The sequence below is a fragment of the Cheilinus undulatus genome, linkage group 18 (assembly GCF_018320785.1).
Source record: "Cheilinus undulatus linkage group 18, ASM1832078v1, whole genome shotgun sequence".
In the NCBI taxonomy this organism is placed as follows: domain Eukaryota; kingdom Metazoa; phylum Chordata; class Actinopteri; order Labriformes; family Labridae; genus Cheilinus; species Cheilinus undulatus.
In genome coordinates, this window is record NC_054882.1 from 5,119,466 (window position 1) to 5,142,689 (window position 23,224).

At 40.2% G+C, this 23,224-nt stretch overlaps 1 protein-coding gene across 2 annotated transcripts in view; it reads right to left on the reverse strand.

Annotated features, from left to right (window-relative positions):
• Nucleotides 1-92: 92 nt before the first annotated feature.
• The window catches only part of zfyve26 (zinc finger, FYVE domain containing 26), a 40,544-nt gene continuing 17,412 nt past the window's right edge, over nucleotides 93-23,224 (reverse strand). Inside the window, exons 21-44 of one of the 2 annotated variants that reach the window (XM_041812202.1) lie at nucleotides 21,198-22,057; nucleotides 20,766-20,965; nucleotides 20,358-20,462; nucleotides 20,105-20,227; nucleotides 19,020-19,196; nucleotides 18,456-18,705; nucleotides 18,167-18,262; nucleotides 17,830-18,017; nucleotides 17,370-17,506; nucleotides 15,753-15,781; nucleotides 15,407-15,543; nucleotides 14,115-14,335; nucleotides 12,861-13,008; nucleotides 12,512-12,721; nucleotides 9,174-9,389; nucleotides 8,597-8,794; nucleotides 8,344-8,424; nucleotides 8,130-8,257; nucleotides 7,873-8,047; nucleotides 7,606-7,665; nucleotides 7,147-7,329; nucleotides 6,992-7,042; nucleotides 4,464-4,672; nucleotides 93-1,912 (exon numbers count right to left, since the gene is read on the reverse strand). In XM_041812202.1, coding sequence (XP_041668136.1) covers nucleotides 1,906-1,912; nucleotides 4,464-4,672; nucleotides 6,992-7,042; nucleotides 7,147-7,329; nucleotides 7,606-7,665; nucleotides 7,873-8,047; nucleotides 8,130-8,257; nucleotides 8,344-8,424; nucleotides 8,597-8,794; nucleotides 9,174-9,389; nucleotides 12,512-12,721; nucleotides 12,861-13,008; nucleotides 14,115-14,335; nucleotides 15,407-15,543; nucleotides 15,753-15,781; nucleotides 17,370-17,506; nucleotides 17,830-18,017; nucleotides 18,167-18,262; nucleotides 18,456-18,705; nucleotides 19,020-19,196; nucleotides 20,105-20,227; nucleotides 20,358-20,462; nucleotides 20,766-20,965; nucleotides 21,198-22,057 — 4,189 coding nt within the window. In that variant the 3' untranslated portion in view covers nucleotides 93-1,905. Of the gene's footprint in view, nucleotides 4,290-4,463; nucleotides 4,673-6,991; nucleotides 7,043-7,146; nucleotides 7,330-7,605; nucleotides 7,666-7,872; nucleotides 8,048-8,129; nucleotides 8,258-8,343; nucleotides 8,425-8,596; nucleotides 8,795-9,173; nucleotides 9,390-12,511; nucleotides 12,722-12,860; nucleotides 13,009-14,114; nucleotides 14,336-15,406; nucleotides 15,544-15,752; nucleotides 15,782-17,369; nucleotides 17,507-17,829; nucleotides 18,018-18,166; nucleotides 18,263-18,455; nucleotides 18,706-19,019; nucleotides 19,197-20,104; nucleotides 20,228-20,357; nucleotides 20,463-20,765; nucleotides 20,966-21,197; nucleotides 22,058-23,224 lie in introns of both variants that reach the window. The other variant, XM_041812201.1, reaches the window with a different exon arrangement.

Below are 23,224 nucleotides of genomic sequence, written 5' to 3' on the forward strand. Positions count from 1 at the left end.
TTTTTATAAATCATACCGACATTTGAGTCTTCTCCTCTCATCCAGGTAAAGAAAAATAAAGAAAACAAACTCATTCCTTTCACGAAGTGAGGATTTTTTATTTCATTTTATTATACAGGGGATGGAGAAATCACATTTTAAAATCATTTCATAAACAAAGCAGTTGCTCTCTAACATGTTTATTTTTTACCAAAAGAACTTAAACTCTTAATTCACAAGTATAAAGTGCGGCAGTGATGAGACAACAGCCCAAGTTAGGAGGGTCAGAGTGCAACAATGTCGTCAATGTGCAGCTCAGAGAGTCTTTACTCTAATCATCAGGAAGGTTTGTCAGCAAGTCTTTAGACAAGTGCAGCAGAGGGGACAACACCATAGTATCTACTTAAAGCAGCGGTTCTCAACTGGAGGGTCAGGGCCCAAGAGTGGGTCACAAAATTTGTGTACAGAAGCCCTAGGTGGACATGCATCCATTTATTTTCTCATTTTGTTGTTATGGCGTGTAAATTTCAGTTTTTTTCTTAAGATTTAAATAATTTTGTTATTTTGGGATAAAAAACTGTTTTCCACATAATAACTTCTGCACTAGACCTCATAAAAACAATCAAAATGTTCACGTTATCACATAAAACAGAGCAAAATAAAACTATGCATGTCCTCCCAGGGCTTCTGTAACATGTTTGTTTCTGTCCTGTACCTTTGTTCATTCTTCCATCTCAGGTCCAATCTGTCATTTTCAATAATTTCCATTGAAATAATTTGGCTGGTTGAACATTTCCAGACATTTTGGTCGGTGGTGGATAAACCCGATGAGAACCACTGATTTCAAGAAACTTTTCAAAGCAACACTGATAAAAACTAAAAGAGTTGCTGTTTGCTACAAACTCTAGTTCAAAGGCAGCTTCAGTAACAGTGATTGTCATGTAAATGACATAAAAACTCTTTTTAGGGTAACGAAGTATTCTGGGTAAAAATTGGCAAAAGAACACAATAGAAGAAAAAATCCCTTCTTTTTTGACATTATCTTATCGATGATTAATCGTTTTTATTACAGGTTTAGCTCTGAAAGTCTCCAATGAAAGCAAAGTAAAAATCAAGATTTAAAGAGTCATTCTCGAAATTTCAAACCTGGACTTTATATTCTATCAATATGTTTTGATATTTTTAGGTCTAAAAGTGAATTAAAAATATATATTTAATTAGTGCAATGGTTGTGCTGTAACCGTGACAACTGTTTTTGAAGCTGCTGGATGAAGAAATTTAAAGGAGCAAATCAAAACTTTTCAGCATCTATTTGCTATTTTTATCAAACTATAAATAAAAATCTAAGGCCCAGGTTTAAAAATCCCAGAATAACCTTAAAATTTTGCAACACTGAGTCATTATTACAAAAACAGGAGACACAACACGAGACATGAAAGCTAGTGTCGAGACAGAACCAGACGAGACATTAAACATGATTTAAAACATGATCTGTGAGAGGGTCCCTTTCTTTATCCAACCTAGAATTTATCATGAGTACCTTCACAACAACCTCAATGCCCTTAAATGTTTTAAATCCTGTTTTTTTTTTCATTTATTTCCCTTTAAAAAGGAGAAATCACCCACACTAATGTGCTTTACAACACCAACAGTTTCATCAGGAGTACAAAAACAGGATTAAACGTATGAGTTTCTTTTCAGATCCAACCGTTGTCAGTGGAGGAAATAACAGGATTCACACATGCTCAGAGACGATACACACATCAAAATAAAACAGGAAAAGCCACATTTGTTGGCGAGTTTTCAGTCAGTTGAAGATTCTTTTCCCTTTTGGCTGAGGTAGGAGAACAGTCTTATCTCATGTTGTGTCTCTTTTATTGTAGTCCGGTATTGTTGTTGTCGCTCGTTCTGTAACTTTGCTCCCTCTCACGTTCTGAACAGACGAGATGAGAAATAACAGCAGAGCGGAATAAAGCACGGTGGTGATTCGTCAGTTTTGGGAAGGCTGTTTCTGGATGTTTCTACTGAAATAGAAACTTGATCTGCAACTGTAACATGAACCAGCTGCTCACTTGTTAAACGTCGTGGTTATTAGATCCTTATATTTACGCCGCATCTGCCTGTAAGTGCAGTGTTTGTTTCGTCCCTTGTTTAGCTGTCTGACAATGCACTGCAAAAACTCAAATCTAAGCAAGCTTATTTGTCTAATTTTGGTCTAAAGTTTCTCATTACACTTAAAAGATCCACCGTCATCCAAGATGTCCACTTTAACACTGTATTTTAGGACATAAATAGACAAAAACATGGCCTGAGTTGCTTCTTATGAGTATAATATCTGCATGTAGATGAAGCAGAATGTTCTCCAGTGTCTTAAAAATGAGACATACTGACTAATTTAGAAGGGATGCACAATATTATCAGCAGGAAATTAGCTTAAAAGTCAATTACTGGTATGGGCAGATATGAACATTTTTGCAGATATTTCCACCATGGATATCGGACCATATGGGATGTAAACACGAGCTGTATAAACAGAAAAGTTTGGGGAGTTTTAAGCAGGATCAGCAGACCTACATCAGCTAGTCTTTCTTTGTTCATCCTTTAACTTTAAATGACCTTTCATGGACTGTAGTTATAAATCCAACCTGCATTATAAATATAAATATTAGTATTTGCTTAAATTAATTAGTAGATACTGGCGTATTAAATGCAAAAATCCAATACAATGCATCTATGTAATTATGAATATTTTAATGTCACTCAAAGCACTCAAAAAAACCACTCCAGGTGTTATGGTTTAATTAGTGACTGTGCTATCTGATGACTTTCAGCTGCATTCCACAGTAACTGCACGTTATAAAGTTAAATTCAAGACTTTTTATCGCCTTTTTAAAATCCAAATTAAAAAAATTAATAAAATCAATGCAATTTTTGCATTCTGCTGGGGCTTCGCTGATTTCAGGTGGGACTCAGTGACACTGATTTGCCGTCAGAAAACTGTCCTAACAGCATGCAAGTGTCAGACATCACTCAGCATTGCAAGCTCACTGTCCACACTGCTTCTGTTAAAAACTCAATTCCCTGGGCTGTAAATTTTAGGCCTTCTTTGAAATAGTGTGACACCTTTTCCTTTATGTAAATGCAAAGAAACAGAAGTGTGGTGCTCTGTATTGACGAGCCTTTAAGAACTGTGAGCCACATAGTTTCCTCTTAATGTGGACACCAGTCAGAGCATGGCATTTCAAATGCAGACAGAGGCATCATAAATTATCTCAGCTTTGTAAAGCAAGCTCCGTTTAGAGAGAAAAGTGAAAGAAAATCAAGGAAATATTCTTTTCTGTTACCCCTCCTGATTCCCTCTCATCTCCCTCTTTCCTTGGTCCTCATCCATTTCAGTGCGAGCCAAACAGGCCCAAAGAGAAGGGGGAGAAGCTGCACCGCATCACCTGCATGCTGCAGCTGAAACTCACATGTAGTTAGGACATGGTGCAAGCTTACATTTGTTGCATGTCTTGCAGGCTGCAAAATAACTGTTGTTCCCTTTGCAATTATTCATCTTAAAGAGAAGTTTGCTTAATCTTAATTATGCTCAAATTCCTTTCTTATGAAGTAAAACTGTCATAAATACTTTGTTCTCACATTATCAAAAGAATGATAAAAAAGTCATAAAGCTATTTAGTCAGTGTAATTTTGATAAAGTATTCACACATTGTAGTCAAATTCAAGGCCTCTCCAGTGAAAATAAGACTATATAAGACAGCTTAAATTTTAAAAATCTCCTCTAAGGATCTGCAGGAACACTGGCGATAGTAATTGACATTTTCACGCAGCTGATTAAAAAAGGAGGAGTCTCTCTGAGTAATTTTTTGTTATTGTGTTAAAAAAAATCCTCATCTAATATGTAAACAATGCAAACAGTCGTGGATGCACTCATCTGAAAGTCAGCAGTTTAAACAGTCACTGATTAGACTGAAACAGTGATCCTACAGGTTTATACATCAACTTTAAAACAGAATTTAACAAACTGGCCAGTGTTTGTTTCTTTGCGTGACAATGACACACCGTAAACGTGAAGAACTGTGGGCTTCATCAGTTTGTCTCTAAAGCTGTCAGCCATTGCTGTCTCTGCTGATTGAAACACCTCCTCCTCCTCCACACAGCTTCTAACACACGTGCAAACTGAATCTTATGTCCATGTTTCATTAATTTTTGAAGATGTGCACAGCTGGCATGTCAAAGCTGTGGGGACGAGCGACAGCCATCATGTGCATTGTTAACAGCAACCATACCTGCAGCTTTCATTGTGCTTGCTGCAATGGAAAATTTTAAACAATCAAATAATGCCAGCATTGCTTTGCCTTCTATATCCTCTAATACATTTTTATGTTGACTTGTGTGGTTTATCTTAAGTGTAATGAGATATCTGAGCTGAAATTAGACAGTTCCGCTCGCTTGGTTCTGAGTTTCTGCAGTGTACCTGTTACCTGGCATTAGATCGGCCCGGTCGCTGCTGAGTCGACTTGTGGTGGTGTTCAGAAAGCCACTGGTGACAGATACCCTGCATCACAGAGTCCTGAGCTCCCTCTGCAGCCTGGAGGACGTCCTGGACCAGCGGGCCCGCCCGGCTCGACTCCAGCTTCACTGCCAGCAGGTACGCAGGGCGCAGTTTACTGCACAGCAGGTAGGCCTTGATCTGCAGATGGCATGAAAGTCAGAGCATCAGTTTGAGCTCATACTACTGCTGTGCAGTTCCTCTATCAAAAACAGACTCAGCTGTGCAAAAACAGAAGCTTTATTTCCAAAGTCAAGTGGCTGCTGGTCAATCATAGCCATTACTTTGAATTGATAGGATCTTTGTGTGTTTGAGTGACAATAAATTCAGTTTTGAATTGAGCTTTGAAAACCCCTCAGTCACACAAGAACATGATAAACATCTGAGGAGTGTTTCCCATTAGGGCCTGGATCAGAGTGTGGCTCATTTACCACAAGTGTACGGTAGCTATGCACCGTGCCCTAGTCTGGTTTTGGGTACCATTAATGCAGACTTAAATGCTGTGAACGCAACCATGCTCGAGTACAGGCTCCTCGTTAGCAAAGAGAGTTATGAAGTCCTTTCTAAACGTCTCCTGTCCCTTCAAAAACTGCTGTTTTAATGGACCCATCATATCCTCTGAGCAGCATGGCAGATGTTGAAGTAGATAGAGGGCCTTTGCCAGCATCTTAAAAAATAATAAAAGCATTCATAGAAGCCTGGAGGATGGACGCTATAGTCCACCAGCATTAACACGTTGACACAAATGTTTGATGCTTCTTCTTCCGGCAGATTTGCAAAACAACTACATGCATCCTTCCACCTCCTTTAATCAACAAATGCAAGAGTGCGCAGGCACTGAACAACATTACTGATGTGTAAGCAGAGCAATCACACCCAGGCACAGTCTGTAAAAACACCCTGACACGGCCAGAGTTTGAGCAGCAACTCTCACTTTCTATAACCATTCGGCTTTCAATTTTATCTATGTATTGTCCTCCCATTTACTACGCACCTTTTGTCCACCTGGGTCAAATTGACCCGGTCATGTTTGACTGCTTATAAAGCGTGAGTTATAAAATGGTTACCAAATTTTCTTGTTTCACCTCTTTAATAAACTTGTTTCCAACACACTGACATGTATTTAACACTTGCTTTTGTTATTTATGGTATCATAGACCTCATTTACACAAATATACACCAGTTTTTGAGTTCAAAAAAGCTGAAATTTTGATTTTTTTTTTAACAATGATCATCTCAGGCACAAAATTTGATGAAATAGTAGAGATTGGTATATGTCAAAAGTTAGTCAGAATATTGTTTTGAAAACATTTCCATTTTTTTAATGGCAGCCAACAGTCACACCTGTTGTCCTCCCGGGTCAAATTGACCTGGTCTGTTCTGACTGCTTATACAGCATTAGGTATATGTCTGTTTGAGGTCATTTTGTGTGTGTATGTGTATTTGTATGTATGTTTGTGTGCTGGAAAATGAATTAGTGTCACCAAGTGCACCACTAAATGTAGCTGGGTCAAATTGACCCAGGGAGACAACAAAAGCTATAAATTGTTTTTTAAACAAATATAGTTCAACAGAAATTTTCATAATTAATTTTACTTGCAAAGGGCATATCATGGAATCATCCATGTCATTTTCAGGAAATTATATGGAAGAAAACCAAAGTTATAACATTTTAATTTTCATAATCGGGTCAAATTTATTTCATTTTTTGTTTTTGTTTGTTTCGTCATTGTAATAATTATCCTCACTGTTTGTAGTTTTACGTATGTGCATCTTGACTTTTCCTAGTGACTCTCTGTCTTGTACAGCACTTTGGTCAGCTGTTGCTGTTTTAAATGTGCTTTTCTAAATGAATTTGATTGATTGATTGAAATTGACCCAAAAACAACAGGAGGGTTAAACAGATTTACTTTGGGTCTTTAAAGGAAACCTAAGGTTGCAGTGAAAACTTCTTCACATTCATTTAAATAAAATCCTGTCTAAGGATGCTTGCATCAACTGCATATGTGTAATCAAATACGGTCCCATGTTTACATGTTTATTAAAAACAGCACAGAGGTGTGTGCAGAAGAGATAATATGAAGCTCTCTTCTTCCTCAAGGACTACTATCAGCAATCTTATTTCAGCTCATCTTCTCCCAGAAGAATCATGTTTATTGTCTTTTCAGCGCTGGCCTCGTTGTTATTGCACTGCTCTAAATAAAGCAGCAAAACTCCAAAATTAAAAAAATTACTCTTTTGGATGAAAAATGTCCAAAACAGTATCAGAGGGTTAAATGCCTTTTTCCAGCATCTCTTCACATGATCAAATCAACATTAAGTACAATAAATATCTATACAACTACACACTATTAGGAAGGAGAAATAAAGGAAAAGAGCAGAAGATTTGCTTGTGCAAAAAAAAACTGATAATAAAAGCAGGAAAGGATGATTCAAACACTACAAGTAAATTTTCAGTACCTTAGTTTCTGTGCTCTTGGTCTCCAGAATGAGACTCTCTACCTCCTTGGCCTAAATCAGACAAAAGTAGACAACATGGTGATAACAGAGTCATGATTTGCTCCTAATTTCTTAAATTTGACAGAGTAGATTCTTATTATCTTTGCTTCGCTCACATCAGCCGGTCCTTTATCTGCCACAGAGACACAGCTGAGGATGAGGGCGTCACAGTCGTTTTTGGTGGCCGTTCCTGATTCACCCACACATTTGAGCAGCTGCCGTACGGCTCCGTACTGACGCTGACGGATGAGCCTCTGGCCCGCTCGCACGTACACTGCCTGGGCCTCCAGCTGGAAGTCCTGAGGCGAGGAGAGAGGACAAACGACGACAAATAAAATAAATGCTGCTCTCTTTTCAAGGCTTTACAAACTAAATTCACTTTGTCTTTCAGTGTATTTAATGGCTCTGTTTTGCTCTGCTGCATTTTTAATACAGTGAGCATAAATAAAGGCAAACTTTTAGCACTTTTTCTCTTTCAGCAGGAAAAATTGCAATATGTAAAGTGCATGCAATGACAAATGTAGTATCTTAGATGTGAAGGGAGAAACAATGTCATCATAAACTGTGTGACATACCTGTATGACTCTATAAGCGATACCAAAACCTTCTTCTATGTTTTTCCCTCCAAGCATCACCTGCAAAAAAAACCAAACATTCTGTCACATTTATCATGATTTATCAGCACTGATAATACAGCAATTTGGTGTATGCATGGTTGATAGATAAATCTAAACACACAGGGATTTCATTTGTGCTGAAACACTCTACAGCGTATTCTAAATATAGAATCTAGGACATTTTCCATGCATACGCTGAGAGGCAGTAGTAATGATATCGCCCACCTTGCAGGCCACCTCCACCTTCACAGGACTCCCTCCAAACAGTGTAGGGGGTGAGCTGGATCCTGAGGACTTGGAAGAAGTTGTACCGGTCTGTGGAGACTTGGAGGTGCCGGCAGTCTCACAGCGGTGCAGGAAACGAGTCACCTCCAGCTGGAGCTCGATTGTGTTCATGTGTCTGAGAAAAACACAGCTGAGTTAGAAGGGTTAAAAGTACAGAGCTGAAAATATGCCGTTAACTTGAAAGGATGCTAAATAACCTGGACACGTCACTGGAAGACATCATCTTCCTGAAGGAGTTGACCTGAGACCTCCTCCTCCCGGCACCTCGACCCTGCTGCTCCTGCAGGTACGTCCTCAGGTGTTCTTTGGCTCTGACAAGCCACCGCTGTACAAAGTTAAAGACAGGGTCAGCTTTTTCAATGCAAGGTCGGTTTTTAAAAAAGCATAATCATGGAAATCAAAGAAATATACCTGCTGCTCTCCAAGCTGAAGATATGAACCGGCTCCATGTGTGAAGAAGCGAATACAAGTCATGGCCGCTCTCACGTGATCCTGTCCAGGTAGAAAGCACTTAGTAGAACATCTTACTTACTGTGTAATCTTAACACTATGACTATAAAAAGGAGCATCGCTTTAGCCTCACATTTCACACTTTTGACTTCAGGTACAAGCTAGAGAATCCGCTGCCTTTTCTGTGTTTGTTTAAATAATAAATGACTCTAACCATCATGAACTGCTGGATCTGGTAGAGGGTATTGTAGTATCCTCGTCGCTGCAGAAACTGGCAGGAGGCAATGAGGTAGCGGCTGCATGTTTCCAAGCCGGGGTCGAGCTTTTCCAGGATGCCCTGCAGAGTGCTGAGATTCCCCCGCTGCAGACTGGGCTGCAGAATACCCTCCAGAAACACCTCCTCCGGACAATCCTGAAGCACGACCAAGGAGAGGAACAGTTGTCACACTTCAGGAACAATGAAACAATTGCTCTTTTTGGCATCTGCTACGTTAAACTCACAGCATTCATCTTAGACATTTATCTAGTTGAGTTAAAGCCTGATTACTCAACAATACGATAATCAACAAGCAGCTTGTTTCTTTTGTACAAACAGTACAAAAAGAGTATTTTAGCCAATTAAAAACTGGAATAATGCACAACAGTTTGTATACCATGACATTTACATTTCTAATCTAAAGTTGGATCATGCAGCCAAAAAGCAGACTGAGATGCCTCTATTCAGGCGCACACAGGCTGTCATTTATAGCACGCTTTCACCTTCCTCACAGCTGTCAGCTTTTATCCCTCACCTTGTTGAGCAGGTAGGTCACAGCTTCTGTCATGCAGTCTTTGCGTATGTAGAAGCTGATCAGTGCCAGGTGAGTGCCGTACGTGTTCAGGTAGTACAGACACTCCTGTTGGAGGAAGACGCTCTGTGTCGGAGTCTCTGGTCGCTCCGGAGTGCTGGCCTCGCACAGAGCGTCCTCAAGCTCCCACAGAGATGCCAAGATGTCCTCACCGAACGGCTGACGGACACAGACACGACAAAGAAAGAATTAACACACATTTCATTTGATTTAAAGTAGACATGTATTAAACTCAGCTCAATTGTGAACCTTTTTCTGTATGTTTTCCTACTTTTAAGCAAGTCTAAGTTTGCAATTTTGTTTATCAACAAAGAAATAAACCCTAGGGACGTCCCTAATCATGACTTTAAAAATATAAAAACAAAAATCTGTTTGGACTCCTGAATTCTGCCGCCACAGGAGCCTTGACCCACATCTAGCTCCACAATATTTAACTGACACAGATGATCAGTTAAGTAATAGTGGCAGTAGTATCCTTTAAGATAAAACCACATAATAATTGACTGTAGCGTTGCTCTTATCCACAGCGCCATGTGATAAGGTCAGATTGGATGAGCGTCTGTAGTTCCCGAAGAAAACAGAGCCACATTTAGTAAACAAAGCTCGCCCTCCCTGCACACTCCCTTAAATCCTCACCAATAGAAACCAGATGAGTGCCACACACCCCCGCCGCAAAACAATGCGTGGGAGATTCCAAAGGTGTCATGTACCCGAGCTGAAGGGTGAGACATAATGTCCTGAGTCTACAAACAGCACAGGACGCCTGTACGGGACGTCTACTTTACTGTTAGAATGTATGTTAACGAAAGATAAGCTGTGCTTTAGTGTTTAGAATGGGCTTTAGTTATAGCTCTTTAGTCCCTGAACGTATAATTAACCTGGTTTATTATAACTAGACATCTAAAGCATGAATGTTGATGAATAATTTCTTGGTTTGTTAAGATAACAGTATGCTTTGTGGGACACACAAGTTTTAAACTTTAATATTTGTGTTCAGGAGCACTCAAGCAGTTTTCCTCCAGGATGAGAATATAAAATATGAGTGTTTCTTTGCTAACGTTTTGGGTCAAAACCACCAAGTAGGGGTGGGCCAAAATGGGAAAATACCATATCCCAAATTAATTCCTAAGGCCAGATCTTGATGATTTTGAAAAACATTTTAGAGCAATTTTTAATGACAATCAATGTTGCTGCCTCACTGTGTAAAAAGGTGTTGATAGAATAAAGTTTCAATTGTTATCCTGTTATTCTGACAAGTGAAGCTCATGTAGACGTGTGAAACCTTGTAAATAATGCTGAAAAAAAAACAATAAAAAGAAATGTCGGCTCTAAAGGCCTTTGCCCGAGTCTGTCTTTTTTTATCCGAATTTTTTGCAAGTTAAAAAGTAAAACTGATCTCATGTTGTTCTAATTTTGTTTTCACACTGACGCTGAAATTTTTGTTTGTCATAACTTTTTTGGAACAGGTTTGATTTTATGTCAAATTTCTCATCAGTCCAAGTCATTTAAACGCGTGATTGATGATTCAGATCAGTGCCCGCTCTTTCCTCCTCGCGTGCTCACCGCAGCCCGACCCCTCCTCTCTCTCTCTCTCTCTCTAACCCAGTGTGTAAAGACCTTAACAGCTGAAATAACAGAATCTGCTACTGCCACCAGGTTATCATAGTTAACTAAAACTAACTAAATAACTAAAAATAAAATTCCAAAATCATTTTAGTTAACGGAAACTAAATTAAAACTAAGCTTTACCAAAAAAACAAAAACTAACTAAAATTGTATAGTGTGCTTACAAAACTAACTAAAATAAAATAAAAATGGAGACAAAATACCCGTAGTTTTAGTCTTTGACACAACCATACTGACTGGCACTTACACACAAGTCTGGGGAGTGTAAAATTGCCTGATCTGATTGGTTAAGACTTCACACAGTGGTAGTTTTATGTCTGGAGTTGTATTCAAACATCATCATTAAGTAAACAAATTGTTAAGTAAAGAGTAGCCTGTTTGAATATGTTTTTAAAAATGTGTGATGCTCACTCAGCCCCGACATCTATCCATAAAAAACTAAAACACTAAAAATAATAAAAACTAAACTAAAACGAAGCATTTTTGCAAAATAAAAACTAAACTAAACTAACAAACCAGCAGTCAGAATGAAAAAAAAAACTGAAATCAAGCACAGAAAATGAAAACAAATAGAAATAAAAACTAATGAAAAGTCCAAAACTATTAAAACCTTCACTACCACACTTTCCTCTACTGACTGCTCTGTGGATCATCTCTTTTCCATGTTCTAACCTCAGTTTAGGTTGCTTTCTTTTGAGCTCATCAAAAAGTTTTTCTTTCTATAAATCTGACTGTTGAGAATGTTTTCAAAATATACACTATTGTACTAATGGTCTTGAGTAGTGGATCTCAGCCTTTTTTTCCTGGAAGCCAAAAAGCTGAGTCCCCAAGATAAATCTGGAAAAAACTTTATCTTTTTTTCTATTTTAAAATCCTGTAAAAATAGTCCTATACATGTTTTTCTTACCAAAGGACCTTGATATAAATTTTATTTTATTAGATTTTATTTCATATGTGCATTTCTTTAGTAGACAACCTTAGTGCAGACACAGTCTTTGAATGAAGAAAAAGCACACAGTCTATTAATAAAAATAAGAAATATCAAAATCATGTAATATTATTTTTCTATCTGTGCTCTCTTATAATACAGTAATTTTAGAAAATTTGCAAGGAATGAATCTCCACCAGAGGCTTAGATGTAAGGGGGTCCAAAGTTAGGAATCCCTGATGCAGACAGTACAGCTGTACAGTGTAGAAGTAACAACAACAAGTTTGTAGTTCAAGTTAGGAAGTTCCTTTGTGGTGCACTTCAGCCTCTTGTGGTCAAAATGAGTATTACAACCAAAAACTTTCAAGTTAAGCTGCTGAAAGATGAAAACGTGAGCTAGACAAACATTTTTTAACACCTGTTTTGCAGATCAAAAAATGGATGAATTTACAGATCATGCTCACATAAAGTCCGCCTCTGCTTTAGTCATGCAGGCAAAAGCTTCATTAGAACAAGTCTGATTATTTCCCATGGTGCACCAAAGGGCTTCTATTTAAGAGACACGAAGCTTTAGTTAAAAATGTAAATTTCCCTGTATACATTTAGTTTTTGAAAGTGCACTTTAAAAAGTGGATTCAACTGTCTGTCTTATTTACAGTGTAGAAATAAACTATAGTAATAACTGCATAATAAAATAAATACATATTTCCCGTCTGAATAATCCTACCGTGGCCAGAGTAGGATGCACGTTGTTCTCCAGATGCTGGATGATCTCCTGCAGCAGAAGAGGACCAAGGTTCAGCTGGTTCCGGTCTACTGGAGCCTTCAGACAGCGAGCAAACTTCTCCCTCGCTCCTGAGAGGTTCCCTGCTTTTAGAGACGCCATCCCCCACGCCTGCCAGACAGCACCCGGGTCTAAACCGCTCTTGGTAGACACCTAATGAGGCAGCCGAACAGAGCTAGCTTGTAAAATGTATATTCTCCCTTTTTTCTATGAATTTTTTTCTATCAACACCTGTCAGATAACTGCAAAAGAAACGCACTAATAATAGATAAATGAATAAGAGCCGCCTCACCTCTACAGCCAGCTGGTAGTGCTCGGCCTCCAGCAGCTGGTTTCGGAGACGAGTGACAGCAGGAGTCTCCAGAATGTCGTCCAGAGAGGGAATATACTTGTAGTTGGCCGTCACCAGGATTTTAAGCACGTCTACTTTGCTGATATAACTGAGGAAGATAACAGAGAATAAATATTAGAAGAGTAAAACAATTATTATTCCTGATTTAATTAGCTGTCTATTAATCCCACCCCTTTTTTGGTTTGTTTGTCTTTTGTTATTCTCATAGTAGGACAACTATAATTTCTTTATAGCCATCCCCTTTCCCCTTATACTACAAAATTTGAATAATATGTAATGTATAAGCCAGGAAAATTTACCACACCACAAATTATCCAACACTAATGCCATAATAATGTCTGTTCTTTTTTTTATTTACTCATTTATTTTTTTCCGTTTGTTTGTTTATTTGTTTGTTGGTCGGTTTGTATATTTATTTTGTTGACTTGATTTATTTTTGGTTGTCTGTTTTTGTTCTGTTTTCTTGTTACTGTATGTATGTACACTTCATTACAAAAAAAAGGAGAGTAAAACACAAAAACAAGATTATGTCTTTAAGAAAGAAAAGACAGAGAGAGGGACAGAACTTCTGTTGTAGCTGGAGTGTAAAGGACACAACACATTATTTACATACATTTAGATATTTCTGAGGTTTTTTCTAGCCTACATCCTGTGGTCCACATCTCTACCACTTCCTCATTAAAAGGAATAATATAGGTAATATTCTAATGCAGCTTAGGTATAAAAGCAAACAGCCCAGGCAGGTGTGTTTAGTAATGTTGACTGATTAGGCGTCTTCTGTATCCTCTTGGCAGAACAAACTGCATTAAATAACAGCTAACTCAGTTTCTTATGAAACGATCAGGTGTACGCCTATTGTTTGAAACGCCCTAAAGAGAATAAATTAACCTGATATAACCTCTTTCCTTGTTACATAACTGTAATGACTATTATTACTTTTTGTTGACATATTTCCCAGTGAAGCTGCTGCCAATTTGAACCTTGCTTGAGTTCAGCTCTGAAATAAAGCAGTGATGAAACACCTGGCAGCAATTTGTCCTCATCATAAACTATAAATCACTTCAGACTCATGTTTATCTTTACTGCATTGTCTCTGCTTCCTCACCCTGTAGTTCCTATAATCTAACAACACCCAGTGACCTTTAATACACAGCATCACTGGTGCATGTGAGATCACAATGACCTACTTCTTACCTGTCACACAGCGCGAGGTCCTGGCTGCGGCCGACCTTCACAAACATCAGCTTGGCGCTGAACAGCAGCTGTCTCATGATATCACTGAGGAGGCAGGCGTCCACCTCGGGATTGGTCAGTTTACGGGACAGAGCACGGCAGTGGCTGATGAGCTGGTGCCCGCAGGCTGTCTGATCGCTGTGCAGGGACAGGACGGCCACGCAGAGGTACGCACTGGGAGCCTGGAGGTTCAGCAGACGACTATGATCAGTAATATGACGTCTACAGGGTTATTGTCTTATAACACATGTAGATATTGGTGCAAATGTCTAAAAAAAAATAGACAAAAATGCCATAAGTAACCTGACAACACAAGGGAAAAGAGAGGTCAGTGGGGGAAATATCGTCAAAAGATGCACTGTCATCCTGATGCATTGATACAGTTATCAAACCGCTGGAGCCAAATATCTACAGTTTATTTTAGTTTAGAAATACAGCAATCAGGGTGCCGGTTTGGCTCAGTTGCTGGAGCAGACGCCAGTATACAGAGGCTAGAGTCCCCTGTGCCCTGGTCACAGGACTGATACCCAATCCTGGCCCCGTTTGGTGCATTCTTCCCCAAATCTCTCACCCCACATGTCCTGTCTTTATCTGTCCTGTCTAAAAAGCCAAAAAAGACCAATAATACTCTAAGGACCTATAAATTAAAAATGAATAAATAAAAAGCAATCTCAAGAGATTTTCCTGCCAATCTGACTCATGAACTAGGATCATTTCACCCCTAAGTCTGGTTCATGTGGTCAGTGTGAACACAAGTATACTGTAATCAGACACTGTGCCAAAGCCTGCTGGAAGAGCTGGACCCGGGACCAGCTCACGTGTACTCAGAAACTGTGGGAGACGGGACTGCAACCATGCACAAGTACAGGCAAACATCTCCTGTCTTTCCAAACACCATCATAACAGTGCAGCATGGTAGATATGGAAGTAGGAAGAAGGTCATTGTTGGCATCCTAAATGTTATAAAAACACCCATAGTAGCCTGCAGGACTGACTCCACATGTCAGACTAAATGGTTGCTACAGCTGCCTCCTCTTCTTTCTTCTTGGAGGGTTTCCAATGAAATGCATGCATATCGCCGCAAATTGCATTGGCCAGCCAGTGTCCTCGAATACAAAACAGCATTACTAAAGTGAAAACAGATGCTCAGGCTGGTACAAAACAATCATGCCTAATGTGAAAATACCCGTAAACATCAAACCATGTGAAATAACTTCAGTCTCTAGTGTTACAGAAATGTTTCCATCCAGCACCTGTTCATAGTAAAACTCGCTCCGCAGCAGCTGGTTCTCTGCAGAGTTTGTGCTGAGTTGAATCTGTTGTTGAACCACTTCAGGTAGATGCAGCATCCCATCCAGAACATCCTCTGTGACCACGGGGCTTCCAGCTACTGCACAAAGACAGAGGTGGGTGAGAGCTCATTTAAGAGATTTAAGAGCAGCTTCATTTTTGATATCCCACACGGTAGGTATGCTCTATCAGAATTTAATGAATGAACACAGATTTGATAAAGTCTTACATTTGGCCTCAACTATAACATTTAAAGTTTTGGTGTTCAAATGCAGCAAAGCACAAACTCTAATAAAGTTGTTTATTTACCTTCAGCCGGTTCCAGCTCATCATCAGAACTGCAAATAAAGAACACAATATACATTTACTTAAAAAATGTAACACATAGACACATTCAAATTTATGTTGAATAGCTTTTTTTGTCTTGCAGCATTTCTTCCTTGATCCCTGGAGAAATTTGGATGAAACCCCAAGTTTCACCTTTTTGATCCTGCTATTTTCAGAGTCATAAACTTAAAACGTGTCTAAAAAGTGATTTATGATAATTATGAGTCATTTAAATGCAAGAAATTTATAGTTAATGTAACAGCTGAAAATACACTAAAGTTCCAATAGATTTTTTGTTCTGTATGGATCATGCAACTCCAATAATACAATATAAAAGCCTAGTGATGACAACAGAAAATCCTCTTGAACAGTGTTTCCCAACCATTTTTCCTTAGCCCTCGCCTACATGTACCTAAGAAAAGCAGTCAGGGGCCAAGACAGGAGAGAAAGTGACACACTGCTGCCAAAAATCACCAAGACCCCAGGTTGAAAACCAATCCTCTAGAACACTGGTTATCAACTGCTAGGTTTGGACCCAAAAGTACCTGAAAAGAACACTATAACAATAAATCTATAATGTATAGAAGCCCTGAGTACATATACATCCATTTATATTCATTCATTCTCTTTTGCAATGATGCAATGATGCATGAAGTAAATGTTAGTTGTTTCCTAAAGATATTAACTTATTTATCTGGTTATCTTGGGATAGCAAAGCTGATTTTATCATGCAGTCACAGGGAATAAAATACAACATTATGCATGTCTACCCAAGGCTTCTGTAGTCATATAGCTTTCAAACATGTTTTCTTTGTCTCGTCTCTTTGTTCAGTCACATTTTCTCCCACCTAAATTCCAAACTGAAACATTTTTTATTAGATAAATTTCAGAAGTTTAAATTATTATAGAAATGTGGGTTTCTTTTCATATTAAGGATGTTGGGTTGGGTTCTGAGGCTACACCAGTTGAGAAATATGGTTATAGTGTACAGAGAGTACCAGAGGTGCAACATCTGCATCTACAAAAACATTTTATTTAACATGTTATAGAGCAGGGTGTCCAAACCAAGGCCCGGGGGCCAAATGCAGCCCGCATTCCACTTTTTATTGGCCCACAACAAATTCTTTATATTGAAATGAAATATGGCCCACATTAGAGCATGAAACTTGTGCTGATTCTTAGTTTCAGCACAAGGTGCTACCATTCCATGACTAAATTGAGACAACACTGTACATGGAAAACAATGGCAACCAAAAAAATAATCATATCTTTATCTATAACACTATAATGGATTAAGGCAGCAAATAGCAGCACCAGTGACGTTCCATGGGTGGAGCAAGTGGGCCAACCAGGGGCCACTGAAATCTGATTGGCCACCCTTAAATCATTAAAATGATTGGCTATTTCCTTTGTCAGTCGTGAATTAGCCATTATAGCATACCCAATCACTAAGCATATCTTAACCTATATTAGACAGGTTTTATTAACTTAAATACCCCTATAGTGAGGTATATGAAAGTGGCCCCACCATCCATATAAATTTCTGTATGTGGCCCCCTATGGAAAAAGTTTGGACCCCCCTGTGTTAGAGGCTCTTACACAGGGTGAAAGTAGGCGTAACACTGGTCACAGACTCTGACTTCTTCTCCTGGACAGCCCTCCACTGGCATCGTATGCTCCGAACACGCGTGACAAACCAAACGACCACATCTGCGGCAGTGATGGCGTCTGTTGAACTAAGAGAAACAGACGAATACCCAGTTTATTAAGAATTACCATTTGGCATTTGAATGTCCAAATCTGATGTAAATCCCAGATAATGCACGATATAAATGAAGCGTTACTGTGAAATGTATTCTTTCTCCACGCAGACCAAGAGTCTTTTTTGGGGGCAAAATCTGCTACAACATCCTGTTTGTACAACATGTCTGATAGATGCATGAGATAATGTAGGATTTTTATAGCACTTTATTTTGGTTTTTACAAATAAAAACCATCATCTATGGATTAGCACCTACAATCTCTCCAAACCCTGTCTCCCATAGTTCTGCACACTCACCATGGTGAACCTCTCTCGTCTGCAGACCATGCACACGCGCTGCTGGGTGTCAGGGACCCAGTCTTTACGGGCTGGCGGTTGTTCTGGAGGCTGAAACTTGGCGGGCGTGCGGCGTTTCCTCCCCGCTGAGACACGGTCCTTCTCCCTGTCTGAGCCGGTGTAGGAGAATGTGTGTGAAGGGGTGCTACCTGTAATCAATTACAACAACAACAACAACAACAACAACAAAAAATTTATATTAGAGGAAAAAACAAGGTCCAAAGCTGGAATCGTCAATAATATTTGAACAGATTATATCTTTGTCATTTTATTACTGTAAAACTTGCACATATCTCACCTGTGGACAGTGCTGGAGACTCGATTTGGCTGTAAATGGAGACGTTGTCTTGAGCAGGACACTGAAGCAGAGCGTCCGGAAGGCTGGCTAAGGAGTCTGCAAATAAAGAGCCGTTTAGCTGAATGCTGATGCCAAAGTCAGTGAGTCTAAGATTGTTTGACTTTCTCTGTAATGTGTGAATGCTGTGTATATTTGTGATAGCAAAAATTTCATTTTTCCTAATAATGTATGAAATTTTAAGAAGCTGGTAGCATGACGACCCTAAAGCAGACATTATAACTGAACTGACCGGATCGAGATGTCCTTCTAGGGGCGCAGGAGAAGTCGAGGGCCTTGCAGGCGTAATCTGAGAGAAGCTTATCAATGTCCTCAGCTCCAAAACCAGCCTCCTGACCAATCAGGAGGCTCCGCAAGGTTCGCACAGCCACGTCTGCCCAGTCCACCTTCAGGTTCATCAGCAGCTGCTCGAGCATCAGCAGCGGCTCTGACAGCAGGTTGAAGTAGTCCTGACGGGCTGCTGGAGGAAGAGTGAGCAACACCTGGAGGATGGAGCATGGATTATCCTCATCAGCGTGAATGAACGGATGATTGTCACATGCAACTTTCCAAAAATAGAGCAATTTAAGACAGATATGTTGAGCTAGCCTAACTGCATGGAGCTCTTTTCCTTCCCTGAACTTTAAAAATACTCAACCCAGCTTACAGGATCCCATGACAGAGTTGATAAGAGTTGGTAGTTTGTGATTATATTTTTATCGTATACCATAAATTGTGCACAATATCATAAGTTAAAAAGCAAAGCCCACCCCAACCTCACAAACTCCTATCAGCTAATCTTTACTCCGTCACAAACCTTGGAGCCCAGATGAAGGGCGTGGATGTGCTGCCGTCGTGCAGGAGACACCTCTCTCTGGAAATGCAGAGTGAGGTAATCAGCCAGGAAGTGACAGGCAGCCAATCCGGGGCGGCGGTCCAGAGCGCGCTCACAGACGTCTAAGCCGACTGCGAAATCTGGAATACCCTCCAGTAACTAAAATAAACAAAAAAAAGAGATGCACCATGAAAATTAGCATCAATACAGTGATCGATTTAGTCGATTGCTGATACAAAACTCTGAGATTCAGTAGTTAGAGGTACTAAAAGCCAGCATTAAACTGACTGTTTATGCCGGATTATTTGCAGATGACTGATGTTTGTCTAAAGAGAAAATTCACAGCAGGTGACTGGTGCGGAGGCCTGGACAGTTAGGACAGTAGCAGCTGCCGTTGACCACTATGAGGAGCTGCAGCACCTGGCGTTTTAATTCTCCCTCTCTCACAACCACAGAAAGATGAAGATTTTGTTTTACTCTGCAGATTTTGACACCAAGCTGGACCTTTAAAGAGCGTAAGGACACTATCTCAATCACTATAAACAGAAATGTTCAAATCAGAGCTTAGCTTTGGTGATGAGAATTGAACCAAAAAGGATGAACTAAAAAGGCTTCACTTTAAGCCAGTAGCCGTTTGTTTGAATAAAGCTGTGGAAAAGTGGAAGTTTAATCAGACCTCGACCAAATTTCTTATCAAAACAAGTGCAAAAAGACACACAGAAAGCAGAGATTTTTTTTGTACGTCTCCTGATAGGCTTTAGCATAAATTTTAGCCACAGACAAGCTCTGCCGTTCTCTACAGCAGCATTATCCTGTATAGCTAAGGTTAGCACTTGATCTGTAAATGTCTGCTCTCTCATGTTGTCATCACTTTAATGGGCCCATCATGAACATGACAGAAATTTTTTTTTAAAAGCCCTTCCCAGTTAAAGGTGAAATGTATCCATGCAATGCATTTATGAAACCGTCTATCTGGCGTGTCAGGTTATTGGCATCCCTACTGTAGTATCCTATAGCTTAGACTTGATTTAAATCCTAAATCAAGCAGGTGTATAGTGAGGTAGTACCTGGAAAGCCTCATCCATGTGTCCGTTCTCTAGCAGATGAAGCAAATGCTCTGTTTGCAGCTGCAGCCTCAGCTGCTCAGAAACAGGATAGAGCTCAACCCACCGGGCACAGAGATCAAACTCCTGCAGAAGGGAAAAACATCACGTCAAGTACATGTAATTGTGGATGTTACTGTGGTTTTGTTCAGCTTCTGTTTGACACATAAACAATGAGTCACTGGTTATTTAGCAGCTGCATGTGGTTCGTACATACTTTTGCCTCCACCATCATCGACAACATCGACTCGGAGTTTGTCTTTGACTCGGTCCTCAGCTCCTGCCAAGTCGCCAAAGGCAGAGGAGGCTGCAGAGTCAGCATCTGTTAGAGGAGATAAAAGCATGAAGACTTGGCATGTTAAAGATGAAAATTATGTCATGTCACGGATGAATGTACTATCCCCCGGTCCCTGTGCCAAATAATAGAAACGACAGATGAGAAAAACACGTATCCTGTTTGCTGAGCTTAAATCAGAACTTCTCACTAGAGCAAAAGTAATGCAAAATCTGCAGACCTCAGCTTAAAAATCTGCAATCATGAATCTCTCTGTGTGTTTTAAATTCATCTGTGTGAATGCTTGAAGACCATTTTGCTGCAGAATAAGACTTGTGTGTTTGCTGTTACCAAGTGGTAGATGTCCAGCTCTTTCTTCTTGAGCTCTAGGTCCAACCTCAGTAAGCTCTCAGTGTTCTCATCATTGAGGCAGAACTCGAGCAGCTCCAGACAGGCTGACAGAGGCCAGCGCTCCAGAGCCTGGAGAGCTACACGACCTCGCAGGTTGGCATCCTGAACACGAAACAGCTGACCTATACTCTCATCTCCGTCTGAATGTAGAACAACAGACATACGGCAAAAGTTTTAGCCACATTTATGACAATTTTCTTGATATAATGTGACCAAAATATCTTCTGTCTTTTAGCACTCAGATAAATCCTGTAAATTCTACTGTAAAGATTAAAATTCACTGACTTCTTCTACTAGAGTCTTGCAGTTCACATCAGATTGCTCCATGTGTTTGTTTATTCTTATCAGGTTGCATTCCTTCAAATTTTTTACCTTCTAGAGCAGCACAGGCCAGCAGCCGGTCTCTTAGCGCCCCCTCCTCGCTGCAGCCCTGCCCGTACAGCTCCAGCAGACTGAGCGCTCGGCACAGGTCTCTAGAGGACAGAGCTTTCTGGAAAGCCTCGGCAGCCACAGCCTGAGTGACTTCAGTTTGCGGCCCTGACAGCAGGAGGTTGACGAGGGGTTTCCCACAAACAACTGCCCCCAGTCCTTCCTCCCCTTCACTGAACACAGAGCCCAGGACGGGTTCAGCCATGGTGTGAAGGTAAGCATGGAGGATAGGAAAGTCCTTCAGGAGGTTATCTGCTTCACGTGAAATCTGCTCTCCATCCAGAACCACCTCTTTACGGCCGCTTCGGAAATAACCAGACCACCCTGAGGACTGCGTGCGGGCTGTTTCCCCTTTGCAGGCACTCAAGCAGGCCAGGGTGGCTAGTAGAGGGGAGCGAGATTTGAGGAAAGACAGGGCTGACGGTGTGATGAGAAAAGAGTTTGATGAAGAGGAAGAGGAGGAGGATGATGACTGGGATGGCGGTGAGGTGGAGAGGTTGGTGGGTGATGCGGAGAGGCTGGGGAGGAGAGGAGAAAGATCCTCTGCTGAACCTTCAGAATCAGAGCTGGTGTCAGAGTGAGACTCTGCGAGTCCCAGAGTGGACATGTGCTCCTGAGCGTGCTGCTGGAGCAGGACAGACAAACTGGAGACGCTGAACATGCTGTCCTCGTTTTTAGTCTCATTAGACTCTCTCTCCTCATCCAGACAGGAGATCCACACAGGGAGAGTCTCACAGCATCGCTGGACGATCACCTGCTGGACACTGAGGCGCAGACCTTCCTGCTGCAGCAGAGACAGAACCCTGGAAGGAAAACAAGACGTCTGATTGCTAATGAAGATCAAACCAGACTGAAAATTTTACATCCACCCACTTTTATCTTCTCGGTACACAGCTTGTTACACACAGACCATGGCAAGAGAAATACCAGAGCTGAAAAATGTAACCTCCTATTTCTGCCTTAAAACAAAGACAGATTTTCTATGTGCCTCATCCAGTGAAACCAATCCAGTGTAAGCTGGGAGATGCTTAGTGATTGAATACACCTAAATGGTTTGTTAATGGCTGACAAGGCAAATAGACAGTCATTTTCAGGAATTTGGGGAGCCAATCAGATTTTAGGGGGCCCTGTTTGGCCCTGGCTGCAACTGGCTCCGCCCCTGAAATACTATTGGTGCTGCTATTTGCTGCAATAATGTATCAGGACGTTATCAATCAAAATATCTTCCTGTCAAAATGTTTGTTTACAGAATCAACGTGGAAGTGCTGCCTAGTGCTGAAACTAAAAAGTATAATACAGTTGAGCACAAGCTTCATCATCTCATGTGAGACATATTTCATGTTTGTTTTTTTTAAATATATTTTTTATTGATTTTCCAGACTTGTTAATACAGGGGAAAGAATTTAAAACAATATTTTCTAACAAATTACATGTTCATCCCTTAAAAAGAAAGGAGCAAAAAGAGCAAACGAACTTTCTCGAACTCAAAAACCCTGTTCCCTCCCCTGCCCACCCACTCAACCCACCCTACCCACTAGAGTACAGGCAATGATAAGACAGACTGGAAAAAGAATAAAAAAAACAAAAAACAATGAAAATAAAATGATACAAAAATAATAATAATAAAGCTTATGCGTACATACATATACACACCTAAATACACATAAACGGGGGGTGAAAAAAAGGGGGGGGGGGGGGGGCTTTACTCATCATTTAAAGGTACCTGAAGAGAGTCAAAGAAATCCAGAAAAGGACTCCATGTCTCAAGAAAAGCCTGACTAGATCCTTTAAGAGTGTATTTGATTCTTTCTAGCTTTAAGAAATACATTACATCTTTTATCCATTGAGAAAATGATGGGGGGGCACTCTGTTTCCACTTCAAAAGGATCAGACGCCTTGCAAGAAGCGTAGTAAAAGCTATGACCACACGTATTCTATTATGTTAGGGAGTACGAGGTTCCTTTGTTACT